At 33.6% G+C, this 16,070-nt stretch overlaps 1 protein-coding gene and 1 pseudogene across 1 annotated transcript; both read left to right on the plus strand.

Moving 5' to 3' along the window:
• The first annotated feature begins 5,503 nt into the window (after positions 1-5,503).
• On the plus strand, positions 5,504-7,597 carry LOC147390421 (basic helix-loop-helix (bHLH) DNA-binding superfamily protein). The gene is made up of 3 exons (XM_086459573.1): positions 5,504-5,885; positions 6,346-6,681; positions 6,790-7,597. Exons 1-3 carry the CDS (start codon positions 5,766-5,768, stop codon positions 6,865-6,867), a joined length of 534 nt encoding a protein of 177 aa, XP_086315699.1. The 5' UTR covers positions 5,504-5,765; the 3' UTR covers positions 6,868-7,597.
• A 6,312-nt stretch (positions 7,598-13,909) lies between these two features.
• LOC147390422 (eukaryotic translation initiation factor 3 subunit D pseudogene) lies at positions 13,910-15,793 on the plus strand (annotated as a pseudogene).
• The last annotated feature ends 277 nt before the right edge of the window (positions 15,794-16,070 follow it).

Here is a 16,070-nt window from a genome sequence, read left to right on the forward strand (position 1 = left end):
TAACTAAGGGTTATCTTGATCTAATAAATCCAAAAGTACTCTGGATATCTGACTAATAAAAAACATGACGTAACCTTATGGAATCCTCAATACTCTTTGGTAATATGTGGCTCTTTTACTCATTTCGGATACAATAATATCCGAATCTAAATCCAAAATTTTTATTTGATATCCGAATTAAAATCCAACGGATGTTCTAAAACTCTATCCGAATGCAAATTCGATTATCCTATCGGACGTCAATAATATTCGATTAGAATTTGAATAATTTGTATATTAAAAAAACACAATTTTTCCTTATCAATTGATTTTTCATTATTAAAAAAAACCTATTATATATTATATTATTATATAATAAATAAATAAATAAATAATATATATTATACTATTTATATAAAAAATAAATAAACTAAAATAATATATATTATATATTATTTCGAATCGGATATTATCGGATTCAAAATGTTAATATCCGAATCTGTATTTGATAAGGATTCGAATATATAAAACTATCCGAATTCGAATTTTCGACTATCCATTGACACTCCTAATTTTAATCATTTAGAGGGCATTTTTGGTGAAGTAATGTATTTTAACATTGGACAGTCCAGCGAGTTACATTGGACAGTCTAGTGAGTTACTGAGACATTTGACTGTCAAGTGATTTAATTCGTTTTTGATAATTTTTTTTAAAATAAAATCTTTTTTATAAATATGAAAAGATTTAATCCTATTTTAATAATTTTCCCTAATAAAAATGATAGAAAATTCCATCTTTTTGACCTGTAAGGTAAAAACTTTAATTTATTTAGCAAAATCCTCTAAGGTAAAAAATTATTATTTATCTTCTCATTTATCTGTTTGGTAGTTTCTACTCCTTTGAAATCTCAACTTTGCAGGACTCCAAAGAGGTCTAGATTGATGGATTTATGGGGAAAAAAATCAAGGATTTTTTCATGGGGTGGCAGGAAATTGAAGATACATTTAAGTATTTCAGTTCATTAGTTTCTCACAGAACTCCATCCATGCGGGTATGTGGTCAATTTAAACACGCAAGGGGTGTCTAAAATATACACCAAAACCTGGAGGAATATCTCAGAATTAGAGTAATAAAGTTTGAGTCGTGATTTTCTGATGCCCCTTTGACATACGCTCATTGACGAGGTCTGGGCTAGAACATAGATTTTCCTCGGGATACACAATTGTATATCATCATAAATATATGTAGTTGTGTATCCCGAGAAAAAAAATCTATGATTCTAGCATATGCCACGTCAAGGAACGTATGTCAAAGGGGGGTGTCTGAAAATCATTATTCATAAAGTTTCTCTCGCTCTTAAGTTTAAAAGGAGAGTTTTAGATTGAGTCGTGATTTTCTTACTCCCCCTTTGACATATTCCCCCTATACTCTCTCAACGTGGCATGTGCTAGAATGTGCAATTGTTTATCCTGAGGAAAAATCTATGGTTCTAGCACATGCCACATCAAGAGAGTATGTCAGAGGTGAGGAGTCAGAAAATCATTATTCTTTTAGATTTCCTCTCTTATTAATGTGACACGTTCAATATGGCTATTTGAATACTTAAATAAGGGGAGCGGATCCTTTGTAGTGAAGTTTTCCTATAGTTCCATGTAGTGTGGTTCAATGGTTGAGAGAATTCACGTGCAACAGGCATCAAAATCGAATTGTTGAAATTTGAGAGTTACAGTGATCATCCACTTTCAATGCTTCTGATCAAGTTTAAAGATATATATATATATATTTCAAAATTGATCTAAACCAATGATTATAGCATGATTGATCTATTAGTTTGTATTTTTCAACTTGGATTCTTCACTATTTCAAGTGTACTACAAGGAACTATAGGAAAACTACACTACAGAAGATCCGCTCCCTTAGATAGGGGTTGGGATTAATAGACTCATGAAAAGTGATCTCATATGTTCACATAAAGTCGTGATTAGGTACATGTGATATCCAACGATTGCAATAAAATATGTATCTCGAGAATACATTATAGATGTCAAAGACAAATCTCAATCATTGTATCACACATATACATTGTCACGATTGTGTGTGAACATATGAATTCCCTTCCATGAGTCTAAGGATCCCAACCCTTAAAAAAAAATGTCACAATTTGTTATTTATGGACAGAATACTATTATCCAGTATTCTGCTTTAAACGTAATATATATTTTTGGAGCCCATTTAAGAAAAAACAACTAAAGCATCCATGACACCAAGAATCTCCCTCTCTTTCTCTCTCTCTCTCTCTTCAAAGTGGCAAGCAAGTATTGTCCTGATGATTTTAACTTATAAATAAATTGGGGTGGGGGGGACCAAAAATAAAGATGCCCACTCATTCCCCTCCATGCTTGGCAAATACCAAGTAACTGGCTAAAAAGCTCACAGAACACTACCCAATTAGTCAGAAATGACGCACTAAAGTCTGAACGAATAAAACTATCAAAGCAACAACATCTCATAATATTTTCCACTATCCCCACCCGTCTTTTAAAGCTTGAAGGAAGAGCGGACTGTGATCTTCTTCAACACAAATCACATGAGATACCAAAGTAATTTGGCCCACCTACCAACAGAATCACTTATCTTTTTCAAATTTAATCTTTCTTAGTTCACTCTCCTCCACATAAACCCTCCTCACTTTTAGAGATTGTTCCTTTTCAGTGTTTTTTTCTCATTTTTGGTGCTCCCACAATCACCCATTTTGGAAAACTGCCCACCTTACCATGTTAGCCATGTGAATGTAAAATTAAGGTTCTTTACTAGTAATCCATGCACCTATTATTATTAGGGTTTATATTATTAGTAACCCTTTTTTCTTAACTATAAAACACCAATCAAAAGAAATAAATGGGGTGTTGGGGTGCAGATCAATCTTTTTTTTTCTCTTCTTAATCACGATATCCCATTCCTACTAGTAATGTAATAAACCTTGTATTCATCCTGATCGACGCACTTCCATGATTGATTTCTCCTACAAACAATGATTAGAAACTCACAATCTTCCAAGGATTTATGCCTTATCGATTGCTTTTCCAAGTTTGGGGATATTGTTTCTCAAACTAATTTTACAGGAACTGAGCACGGGTGCAACAATAACATGTGTCCCATGTTGAGGAAAAAATCTAGAGTACTTGACTCTAAACGCACAAATATTGGATATAAACAAGTAAATAATTTACTTGTACTATACCTTCAATAAAGATATCACTCACAAGTTGAAGAAGAAAATAACACTCTATTAAGAAAAACACACTTTTACAAACACTCACACTTTTTACAATCTCTCAAGACCTCTTACTCACAACTTATTTCTCACAACTTGTTTCTTACTACTTGATTACAAAATGAGAGGACTCACCCCTATTTATACTAGTGGCACCTCCTTAACTAATGGTTAAGATTGTGCCAACACATTCTTAATCTAGTGGTTACAATTTTGTTATCTAGAACTTTCTAAAAATATCTATTAGTTTAGAGTTTTCTACCAAAATATCTATAATTCTAGAATCTTCTATTTTTCTTTTATCTAAAAACATCTAGAGTTTTCTCTAAGAAGATTCTAGAAATTGGACTCTAAATAGTCATTGGGCTTGAGCAATAAATGTGGGCTGGTGTTGAATTTTAACATCCCATTTTCCTATTGAAGAGGAGGATAGTATTATATGGTGCGTTTATATTCTTCTTTGGTGTTTTATATAACATTTTATTAATTGGTGTGGTTTAATTAGAAAAAGTTGGTAGGTAATGTAAGCTTTCTTAATTATAGTTTTGCATGGGTAATCCTTCAGAGGTGTTTATTTTGCCACGCCAAGCTAATTTAACGCTAACCACACACAACAGGTTAATCAGATTCATGGGGCCGGCTTAGCTAGGATTTCCAACATAAAACAAGTTTCATCAGATCACTTTTCCTTTTGTTAAAAAGTACTTAATCAAATTACTTTAATCATTGGTCATGTGGGCCAACATGGCTGGTTGATTGAAAATAATCTAAGCAATGGGGAGCACAAGATTAATCTTTCAAATCACTCCTTTATCACATTAATAAAGATGATTTGGAAGATTAAATGCACGAGTTAAAGGAGATGATTTGATATCGAATTGATATATAATAAAAACCATCTTATGGAATTTGAAGGTGATTGAAAGAAAAAGTCGAAAAAGGGTCTGTTTACCTAATTGGAAATTTGGATTATATGGAACCTAATTGCAAACTGGGACAAAGTTGTGTCTTTATCTTTAATATTCTTTTGGGGCTGTGATGTCACCACATCAATTATGTTATTAATCTAAGCATTATAAGTGCTTTTATTGTAAAATCACATTATATATAATTAAATCACTTAAGATGTTTATTCATAACATAACGGTATTGTAATATCATTGCCCTCTTTTTTTTTTTTTTTGAGGCGTTATATTCTGACACCCCCTCTAACATACACCCATGATGTGACATATTCTAAAATCATAGATATTTCCATCGGATACACAAGTGCACATCCCCATAAATATGTGCAATTGAGTATCCCGATGAAAATATCTATAGTTCTAACACCTCTCACGTTAGAGATATAAGTTAGAGGGAGTGTTGGTTTTATCATTATTCTTTTTTTTTTAAGTAACATAAAAATTATTTAAAACTTTAACATATTAAAAATATTTAATTATATTAATACTTTCTTAAATATTTTACTAATTTATTTAAGTTGACTCACAAGTCACCAAAAATTTGACTTGACCCGATCTAATTATAAAGAATTGTTATGAAGAGTCACACAAAGGGTGGCATGAATTATATTATAATTGTACATACTCTTTTAATTGGATCACAAGCTACATTAAAGGATATAAACCTTATTAGTAGAAATCTTCTACTCAACATGATGCTGTACCTCTTGATTTTGCTTTCAATCATTAAATAGTTTAATTTCTAATATTTATGATGCTCCTTCTTGATACAATGTCATTTTCTGGTGCTTTTGATCTGAATTATTGGAATCAAAGAGATCATATAGTATACATTACATACATTTATAGACCAATCCACCACCGCTACAACCCATCATATAAATGTGATCAAAATTATGTCTACAACATAAATCTTGATCATGTCTTTTGCAACCAAGAGTGTCTATTATCAAGTATCAACCCTACAACTACAAAAGAAGATAATATGTCATGATCAAGCCTACAAATTTGACTAAACGAAATATTTTGTGCTTAATTAATTTTTAATCACATAGTTGCAAATTTGAAGTTAGCTTGTAGAATCAAAAAGTACTTGGGTAGCCGAAATTTGAACAGTTTTTAGGTCAATGGTCAAAGAAAATTTATAAGGACCCAAATGATAATGACACATGAGGCCAGGGCGGAGCCAGTAAGGAGCTGGTGGGGGCAATTGCCCCATAGAACTTTAAGACACTCTTATATTTTCAATTAATTACATGTCCCATTTGTCTCCACTCCCTCATCTCTCTCCCCAGTTGCCCCCACACCCTCACCTCCCTCCATTCAAGTTTTTCAACTATACAACTAATCATAGTTTGTCCCCACTACAAGAAAATCCTAGCTCCGCCCTGCATGAGGCCCCGTAACCTCAAATCAGGCAACTTTTATTATTGTCGTGTAGTGCTTTTACCTTTTAGCTTTCTTCTCTGATAAAACCCTCTATAACAAGCACTATCACTTACTGATAGACTTTGATGAAAGTTGTGGTTTGTTTATTGAGGAAGAGATGGAGATTCAAGTTGGTTCATCAAAGACAGATAGGAAAACTGTTGAGAGAAACAGAAGAAATCAAATGAAGAGTCTCTACTTTCAGCTTTATTCTCTTATTCCAAATCAAAACACAAAGGTGCGCTCTCTCTCTCTCTCTCTCTCTCATGTCAAGTCTCTTAGGATGATGGGTTCTCTCTCTCACCCACACCCATCCATCCACACAGACTCAATTCTCTTATTCCAATCAAACTACAAAGGTTCTCACTCTCTCATGTTTAGCTTCTTTAGGGTAAGAATCGTGATAATTTGACTACCCCATGTGGCATACTCAATCGACTCTTGTTGTGATTTGATAAGTTCAGAAACAGTAGATCTGTACACCTTAGGATACAAAAATGCACTTCACAATAAAAATGCATATCCCAAGATGTACAGATCTACGATTCCCAAACTTATCAAGTAAGAAGAGTCAATTGAGTGTGGCACGTGGATTATCAGGGGTAATTCTCTCTCTCTCTCTCTCTCACACCACACACACACACACACAAATTTATAAAATTTTCTTTAACAATAATACAAAGTAAATGGGCTTGCAGGATATGATGTCCCTGCCCGATCAAATAGATGAAGCAATAAGCTACATTAAGAAATTAGAGAAAAAAATGGAGAAATTGAAAGAGAAGAAAGATCATTTAATGGGAATTGATAATATAAGCCAAGAAAGGAGTAGTGGAATGATTGTAAGTTCGAAACCACCTCAGATTGAAATTCACAATATGGGTAGTGCTCTAGATGTAGTTTTGATAGGTGGGATTGAGTATCAATCCATGTTCTACAACATTATCCGTGTTCTTCACGAAGAAGGAGCTGAGGTTGTGAATGCTGGTTCTTCTGTCGTCCGCAATACCATCTTCCACACAATACATTCAGAGGTTTTACCTACTAATCATGCTCTCAATTCTTCTTATCCGATGTTCTTCGTTTTATAATACCATATTTCGTTAACGATTCAAAGATATACTTCTGCATTTTTTTGGTAGGTTGGAGAATCTGCACTTGGTTATGGAGTAGTTGCAAGAATATCAAGGAAACTAAAAGGCTTGTCCATGAATTTTTAAATGATCTTTAAACTTGGGGTGCACAAGTCCAAAGAATATATATGTACTTGGTTATTTGATGCTCTGTAGAAACTTTGTTGTAGCTAAAGAAGATATAGCCATTCAGAAGAGATTTACCATTCTTCTATTCTTATTTTTGAATTTTAGAGTCGTTTTGAGTAGTTTTTGGAAATAATTTCAGTTTTAGACGGTTTATTTTTCGCAATTGTCCTGTTAAGTTAGAAGTCCATATGTTGGACATCAAGAGTTTGCCTTCATTTAGTTTCCAAAATTTGTAAATGTAGGGGATATGTGAAAATAAATTAAGAGGGATGTATTATTAATAGGGTAGCATTTGGCTGACAATCTTAGGATGAAAACGTTGGTTGACAAAATTATATGACTTAAAAGTTTTAATTGGACTGTTTTGTTTTGTTTTTTTCGTGAGGATGATCTCTTTGGTGAAGAGTTCATCCTTAAAAAACCCCAGCCCAATCTGAAACTTCGAATCCCATCAAAAGTGATTTATAAAGAATTGTAGATTATCGATTTTTATTATAAATCATTTTTGATGGGGATAGAAGTTTCATATTGGGTTGATTTTTTGTGAGGATGATCTCCGCACCATAGAGATCATCTTCACAAAAAATAACCTAATCCGAAACTTTAAAATCATAAAAGACAAATTTTATCAACCAACATTATCGTCCTAAGATTGTCAGTTGAACGCCCCCCTTATTAATAATTTAATAGGCCCTCAAATTTCTTTTAATTCACTCTTTTATTTTATTTAACCCTTTGCTTGTTTAGCAAAAGAAAATAAAAAAAAAGCGGCTTTAATGGTGAAAAGATCAAACTCGAACATGATTTCAAAACTAGGTTTGACGTCTCATCTCATTCATGGACAAGACCGATTATTAATTCTTGGCCGAGTCATCTCAACTTGGATGAGATAAACCATTTAAATTGACGTACAACTATTTATTAATATCTATATAATTCAAAACTTTCTGTAAAATAAGTTAGATTGGAATATGCTTAATCATAAGATCATATTTTTATTTAGATACAAATTTTACATTATAGAAAGAAGTAATTATTTTAATTAATAATACAAAATCCATATTGATTCGATAGACAACGTGTGAGACAAGTCATCTTTATCTTGGACAAGTTTGATACTATGAACTTGAATCAATTATATTCAATGAGAGCTTATCATGGGGACTACTATACTGAGTCAAAATTTATTTTCCTTCCTTCAATTTGTTTTTGTCTCTATCTAAAGCAAGCAAGAAAATCAAAACAAGAGATATGCATCACATGTGCTAAGTGTTCAGCACCATCCAAAACAATAGCTTTCAAACTCAATCAATCACTATTATAATTTCAAATCTCAAATTCCTAATCTTAAAATGATCTTCGAGGGATTTTGGGTCCCCACATGTTTAGGAAAAAAAGGACTCGCATTGTCGTCCCAATACTTGGGATAAAGCATAGATGATGATAAAGAATAGTAACATATGTAGCATCGTCGGGTCTTCTATATATATGGCTAATCATCAAATTAAATCATCCCTAAACTAGAAGACATTCGAAAATAAGTATTGATTTTCATTCAAAATGTTAGGAATACTTTCATAATTATTCTACTCTTTTAGGTGTTTTTAATTATTAAAAAAAGGGGTTCTTTCCCTTTAAGAGTTCTATCTTTAGGTAATTACTATCAGTTTGATTGTTTCCTATTAGGAGTTTATTTCCTTTAAGATATTTATTTCTCATTAGGAATGTTTTATTATTATTATATAAAGATGTAATTAGCATTAGGAAGTTTAAGCAATTTTATGAAATAAACCATTTTCTAAGGAGGCCGACTCCCCTATTGAGTGAGTCAATTCGTTTTATTTGTCTATATTGGATCTATGTTCCAATAATTATGGTACAAGCATTATCGAATCGAAAAATAAAACAAGTTGACTCACTCAATAGCAAAGTCGTGCTTCTTAGAAACTGATTTATTTTGTAAAATTGCTGAAACTTCCTAATGCTAATTACTTATTTTTATAATAATAATAATAAAAAAAATCCCAATTGGAAACAAATTAATACTAATAAATTCCTAATAGGAAACAATCTAATTAATAGTAATTACCTATAGAACTCTTAATGGGAAATAACTCTTATTAATAAAAACTACCTAAAAGAGTAGAATAATTAGGAAAACATCATAACACAAAATTACAGTTTATTTAAAGACAAAAGTACATGGGGCCAATATCCTTTCAATATCTCCCCCAAGATGGCCCCCATGTACTTTTGTCTTTAAACAGGAAAATATTCCTATAATGCATTTGAGAATATATGAAAGAGCATAAAAGAAAGAAAGAAAAAAAGAGAGACAGGGAGAGGGGTATATGTGTCCTTTTTGGTAAGTCTTTAAATTGAACCTAAAATTTGACAAATAATAGTCTTGGTTCAATTTGATTGGACCAATTCATACTTTCTCTTAATTTGAAAAATAAATAAATTTATTTATATTTTGCTTGAAATTAATCTCATTAATCATTTAAGAAGAATAAGATAAAGGAATAAGGCGTATAAGAATCAAGAAGAATAGAGAGCTTTAATCCATCTCTAATCACTCTTCGACAACCAGATCAAGGACATACATTTAACTACGATCTACTCGTCCATTAATCTTAAGGTGGTCCACAAAAATAATCCCACATTAATTATGTTTAGAAGTACTTGCCTATCTAACAACCTAACTAGATCTTTGTAGTAAAAATTATTGGGATAGGAAAATATATATTTTTGTGGTATTTTTGAAGAAAGTACCTTAGTTTTTAAGTGTGTACCTTAAATTTTGAGATCCACACTCAAAAGGAGGCTTGGGGTGATTAACTAGTCTTGATTAGAGAATTATGTGAAGAGATTCACGAGGAAGAGAATGGCTCGTCAAACCACAACTTTACCTCTTATCATTGGACATGTTTTGGTAAGCCATATTTGGATACTATCTCTTTTATAAGCTTTGGGTTAACCACACAAAACTAGGTTTCTTCCTTGAATCCTTGGTCCTTGGATTAAAAACTTCAACTTATATTTTATGTGGACAATACTAGTATTTAAATGATAGTTACTAAGATATAATCAAATGGATAGTGTGGAAGTAAACATTTTTTAACATGTGTCACCTCAAGAAAAAGCATAGTTCTATGACTAAAGTAAACATGTAAAAAAATTATATTCCTCCTAAGTAGTAGGTTGAAATGATTTAGTCGATTGAGCAAGTTAATTGAGGTCGTGAAATTGTGGCCAATTCACAATAAGAGTGACATGAAATGCAACTTTGCAATGATCATGGAATGCAACGAGATAGATTTTAGTTGTAGATATATACAAGTGGGACAATGAAATTTGTGCAATTGTGTATGAGAATATAAGAAACTTTGTTCCCCTTCGTTATCTTTCCTCTTCATTTTTTTAATGGAAAATTTTAGATAATTTAATCCTTATCTCTTCCCACATGCCACAATCTCAATATTGGTCATTGGAACAAAAAATCCAATAATACATTGGATAATATTTGTTAGGGTCATAACTATAATTATTCTCAACCTTCTTCTGTTAGGGATGGCCCTCCCACTCTCAAACCCAACTCTGGCACTTGGGGAGCTAATAATTTTCTTACTTGTTAAATATTTGAATCCCACTCCCCTTATGTAATTGTATTAATGTGAATTGTATAATAGTAAATAGTTGAAGATCGTAAGATTGTAGTCAAGCCACAACATGAGTAACAAAAAAAATAATATAACAAAGCAATGAATTGAATGAATATAAAATGATCAGAAGTAGAACTAAAGTAATGGAGAAGAGTTGAGCTACAAAGTTTTATTATGAGATAATTGAGGCAAAATAAAGTTAAGGAGATAAAACTAATAACCATGTGATCTTTGAGAAGAAGCATAGAACTTAAAATCTAACAATCATAAGTTGCAATTCCAAAAGGGTTGGCGAGATGGCCACGACTATGTCTCAGGAAGCAGAGGTCTTGAGTATGAATCACCCCTTATAGGGACACCCTCAAGGATTTATCTCAAAAATTACCTGACACATGTAGGGGGGAGGGGATTGCACGTGCCTGAGGATTAGTCAGATGATTTAAGAGGCTTGGATACTTTGATTTAAAAAAAAAAACTCATGCTCTTGTTCATGCTCTCCACAAGTGTACCCGCTTTATACATGGTTAAAAAGGACAGAACAATACATGGTTAATAAGGACATACCAATATTAGTTTTAGAAATGTTTGTGGTTTAAAAGAATTAAAAAAAATGCAAATTGCGACCAATATTAGTTTTAGGGAGATTAATGGTACAACGAGTATTTTCAAAAGTAGAATTGTTAGTAGATCAAATCAAACAAAAAATTCTCTGATTAATTTGGATTTTGATCAAAGATTGGTGTTCCAATTTGATAACATTCATATAAGTTCTAGATCAAACATGAACAAATTTGATAAAATGCAAGAAATTATATACATCGTATAGGGTAAAAGATGTAACTCATCTAAGCCTTGCATGTGTCCAGATCCTGTTGAAAGTCAGAGCATATTAGAATGACATCTGCTCCGAGTAAGTGGTACTCATGTAAGATTAACAGCCCAATCCTACTCAATTACATGTTAGGGTGAAGCTTGAAGTCTACTTTGATGAGAAAGCAGGGCAAAGTTGATAAGATTGTGCAGATCTCAGTCTATCATATTTTAAGAAGTAATTGGCAAAATAAAACATATTCCTAATTTGAAAGATAAATCCCAAGAATATAGGAGAATAAAACATATATTCCTAATTTGAAGGATAAATCCCAAGAATATAGGAGTAATTGGCAAAATAAAACATATTCCTTCTAAAACGGTCAAATTTCCTTCTAGATATGGGATTTACCCATGATCAGAACCCTTGATTCCTTCAATCAAGAAGGGAATCCTTATTTTGGGAGGATTGATGAAAACCCTATAAGAGGAAGAAAGCTAGAGAGGGGATGGATCTTTTTGGCTGATTATTCCTTTTTTCTAATCTAACTTGGGTATTAGAGGACTCTTGATAGATATCACATTGGTACCACCAAACAATTGGAGAAGCAAGGGCCATTCATCACAGTTGCAGAGCATAGTTGATAGAGGTAAACCTAGAATCACCTCTACATAAAATAATATTAAATTTGATTTAAACATTTAAAAGTGACCTATCTTTAACATATGAAGTGGGATATAATCCGACTCAGACTAGTTCCAATTGTTATTGGATCAAATTTGAATCCTAATATACCCAATCTAACAATGGTCTGATACTATCAAATCCAATTCTTATTGGATAGGTCTGAGATCAACTTGATCCCTTCTAGACTTGATCCATTCACAGCCCTTGACACTACGTAAACCACATGTTGCATCAAAAGAGCATAAACATCCTAGTTTAGCTACCTTTCTAAAATATCAAAAATATTAGAAAGGAAAAAAAAAAAAAAAACTATATTCCTTTTTTTCGTTTAAGAAAGAGATATTCTAATGGTGCCATAACTTTTAATTATTACACTCCAAGAAAATTTACATTTCCACATCAAATTTTCTTCATGATATTTGTGACTATTGACAATAACCAATAAACAAAAAAGAAACAAGTTGACATCAGTGACCTCTTGATGTTGATCTCATGAACTTCACTCTTCGATATCTCTCCATGAAAGAGAAGAAAATATTTATACTTAACATTTTCCCCCAAAATGAGAGGATTATTCTCTCTAATCACTTTTTGAATGGGAAAATATCAAAAAGTGTTAGAGAATGAGATGCATGAGATACACTGCATCATTGTTTGTGTATCTCATCACAAATGGAAGATTGTGATGGAGGATATTCTAAAATATATATTGATATTTAGAATATATTTAAAAAGGGGTCTGTAGGGTCATGAAAAAGGATGGAACTCATATGTTCACACATAATCTCTATCAATGAAATGCAAAATCCAATGGTTGAGATACAATATGTTTCTGGAAAATACATCACGTATCTCTAAGATAAACCTTGATAATTGAATTTGACATTTATACAATAGAGATTACGTGTGAACATATGAGTTCATTTCCATTAATCTATGGATCCCTACCTTTTAAAAATACTAATTTTTTAGAAGAGTTGTGCTGGAGTAACCTCAAGTTGGAACCTCATATTCACTTCTTGACATGAAAGTGGATAGGAACAATAAATGCTTTTTCACTCGTATCTCGATGAAAAGTAGTTGTGGTTCCCATACACTTTCATGTCAAGAAATTGCAACATGAGGTTCCAAGTTGTGGTCATTCTAGCATGACTCTTATCTTTTGCAAAATTCCAAGTAATTGAATTGTCCAAGAAGTTATTAAAGTGTTGGACAATCCAACGTTTTAAATCATTTTTAATAATTTTTAAAGAGTTGTGTTGGAGTGACCTCAAGCTAGAACCTCATATCGCACTTCTTGAGGTGAAAGTGGATATGAACCATATATGTTTTTTCACTCAAATTTCAAGTGAAAAAGCATCTATGGTTTATATCCACTTTCACCTCAAGAAGTGCGATATGAGGTTTCAGGCTGAGGTCAGTCCAACATGATTATTATCTTTTGCAAAACTCCAAGTCGTTGAATTGTCCAAGAAATTATTAAAGTGCTAAGTAATCCAACGTTTTAAAATTGTATTTAACAAATTTTGAAGAGTCGTGCAGGAGTGACCTTAAGTTGGAACCTCATATTTCTTGAGATGAAAGTGTCGTATCTCAATGAAAAACATCTATGGTTCCCATACACTTTCATGTCAAGAAGTGCGATGTGAGGTCACTTCAGCATTATTCATTTTTTAAAAAACATAATCTTTTTTTAATTAATAAAAAATTTAACCCTCTTTTTGTATTATACTCTTTAAATTTAATTGGAGTGTAATAAGTAAAAGTTGGGGCACCAATAGTAGTTCTCTTAAGAAACAAAACTAGGGTTTCAAAACTCCCCCCTCTTTCACTTTCACACTCAGAGAACTCAAACCACTTAACAATGGTGGACTTCGAAGTACGCACTGTTCCCTTCAATCCAGGAGGTTGGGGTCCTCCCGAAACACATACTCCTCTCTCCAACCCCCCATCCAACGTTCGCTACGCTCCCTTGAACCGTTCAGAAAAACTCGGTTGAATCGCAGATTGGACTAGAAACTTCAACAACCAATCATAAACCCTAACCCTAGAAACCCATCAGATTCCGCTGTCGATTTCTCCCTCGATGAATCGTCCGCAGCAGCATTCGCCGCAGACGACGATTCATCGTTTCGACCCGTCGATGGAAAACCTCCTCCTCGGCCCAAATTCGGCCCAAAATGGTGATTTCAGCAACAGCGCCGTGACGAAGAAGTCGAAGCGCGGAAATACGAAGTGGACAAAGAACACGCGCGTCGTGGTCGTCTCTACAACATGAATCGATCAGGCGGTAACAATCCTCGACGCGAAGCCGCGGTGTTCAGGTCCTCTGTTGATATCCAACCCGAATGGACAATGCTCGATCAAATCCCATTTCCGACTTTTTCGAAATTATCTTTCTCTGTATCTGAACCAGAAGATCTTCTTATTTGTGGGGCACTCGAATTTTATGATAGAACTTATGATCGAATTACACCGAGGAACGAAAACGATTAGAGCGATTCAAGAATCGGAATTTATTCAAAGTAACTACAACTGATGATCCTGTAATTCGTAGACTTGCTAATGAAGATAAAGCTACTGTTTTTGCTACAGATTCAATTTTTTCGACTTTAATGTGTGCTCCCAGATCGGTTTATTCGGGGGATATTGTAATTCAGTGAGTTGGGAACAAATTATTTTTTGATAAAAGAGATGGGTCACAATTAGATCTTCTTTCCGGTAACAAGACATGGCAGGAGCCGTAGCCCGAAAACAAGGAGGATATTAATTCAGTTTATTCGTTGGGTGTCGAGGCAGCTTGTATCAATCAGAAATTCTCACAGCAAGTTTTGGTGAGAGATGGGAATAAGGTGAGGCTCGAGGAGTCGAACCCGTTTGCCACTGAAGGTGAAGAGGTTGCTTTGGTTGCTTATCGGTATAGAAGATGGAAGCTTGACAACAAAATGTATATTGTCCCTCGTTGTGAGGTTCAGAGTGCTTCAGAAGTAAAAGGGCAACAATCGTTCTTAACGTTGAATGCTCTAAATGAGCTTGATCCGAAGTATTCAGGGGTTGATTGGAGGAAAAAGTTGGAGACACAGAAAGGTGCGGTATTGGCTACAGAGCTGAAGAACAATGCGAATAAGCTTGCGAAGTGGACTGCTCAAGCATTGTTGGCTAGTGCAGATGTGATGAAGTTGGGGTATGTTTCAAGGGTTCATCTGAGAGATCACTTTAACCATGTGATCTTAGCTGTGGCAGGGTTTAAGCCGAAGGAGTTTGCAATGCAAATCAATTTGAATACTTCTAATATGTGGGGGATTGTTAAGTTGATTGTTGATTTGTGCCTGAAATTGAATGAAGGGAAGTATGTTTTAGTGAAGGACCCAACGAAGCCGCAAGTTAGGATTTATGAGGTTCCGACGGATGCTTTCGAGAATGATTATGTCGAAGAGCCATTGCCGGAGGACGAACAAGTGCAACCAGCTGTGGAGGCAGATGCCAATGGTGGGGAGGCTATTGCCACTGTAAATGATGGAGATGAGAACGATGTTGTTGGTGCCAAGTTTTGAAGGGTAAAAGTTTTTTTTTGTCCTAAACTGTTTGAAGATTCAGATTTGGTCTAATGTTTCAGGAATTTGTTGATCTTTTTTCAGACTTTGTTTGAATATGTGCTTTGAGGGTCATTAGTCTAGTTATGCTTTGTGAATAATTAATGCATTAAGGAATTTCCCCGGAATCGGATAAATTTCTTTGGACATGAGAACAAATTTCTTTTTTCATTGATTTCTTTTCCTGTTTATGGTCATGTTTACACCTACAAAGAATATAAATTTTTGCTGTTCTAAATTGAGCCTCTTAAATAATTGAACAGAATGTACAGGTGCGCATACAAGCATATCCTAGCAAAACTATCTATGAATGAGTTTTGCACATGTAATAGCTATGAACGTTGTGAGCCTAGAAGGCCTCTTCTTTTTGAGGAGGAAGAAGGGGGGGGGGGGTGTACTTAGATT

The sequence above is a fragment of the Akebia trifoliata genome, chromosome 11 (genome assembly GCF_017979445.1).
Source record: "Akebia trifoliata isolate Shusen 1 chromosome 11, ASM1797944v1, whole genome shotgun sequence".
Classification (NCBI taxonomy): domain Eukaryota; kingdom Viridiplantae; phylum Streptophyta; class Magnoliopsida; order Ranunculales; family Lardizabalaceae; genus Akebia; species Akebia trifoliata.

What these genes read in the sequence shown, in the direction of transcription:
- LOC147390421 (XM_086459573.1), top strand. Translation starts at nt 5,766, where the DNA reads ATGGAGATTCAAGTTGGTTCATCAAAGACAGATAGGAAAACTGTTGAG. An exon ending in TTCCAAATCAAAACACAAAG is followed by an intron (nt 5,886 to 6,345) that starts GTGCGCTCTCTC and finishes ATGGGCTTGCAG; the next exon opens with GATATGATGTCCCTGCCCGA. An exon ending in TCCACACAATACATTCAGAG is followed by an intron (nt 6,682 to 6,789) that starts GTTTTACCTACT and finishes TTTTTTTGGTAG; the next exon opens with GTTGGAGAATCTGCACTTGG.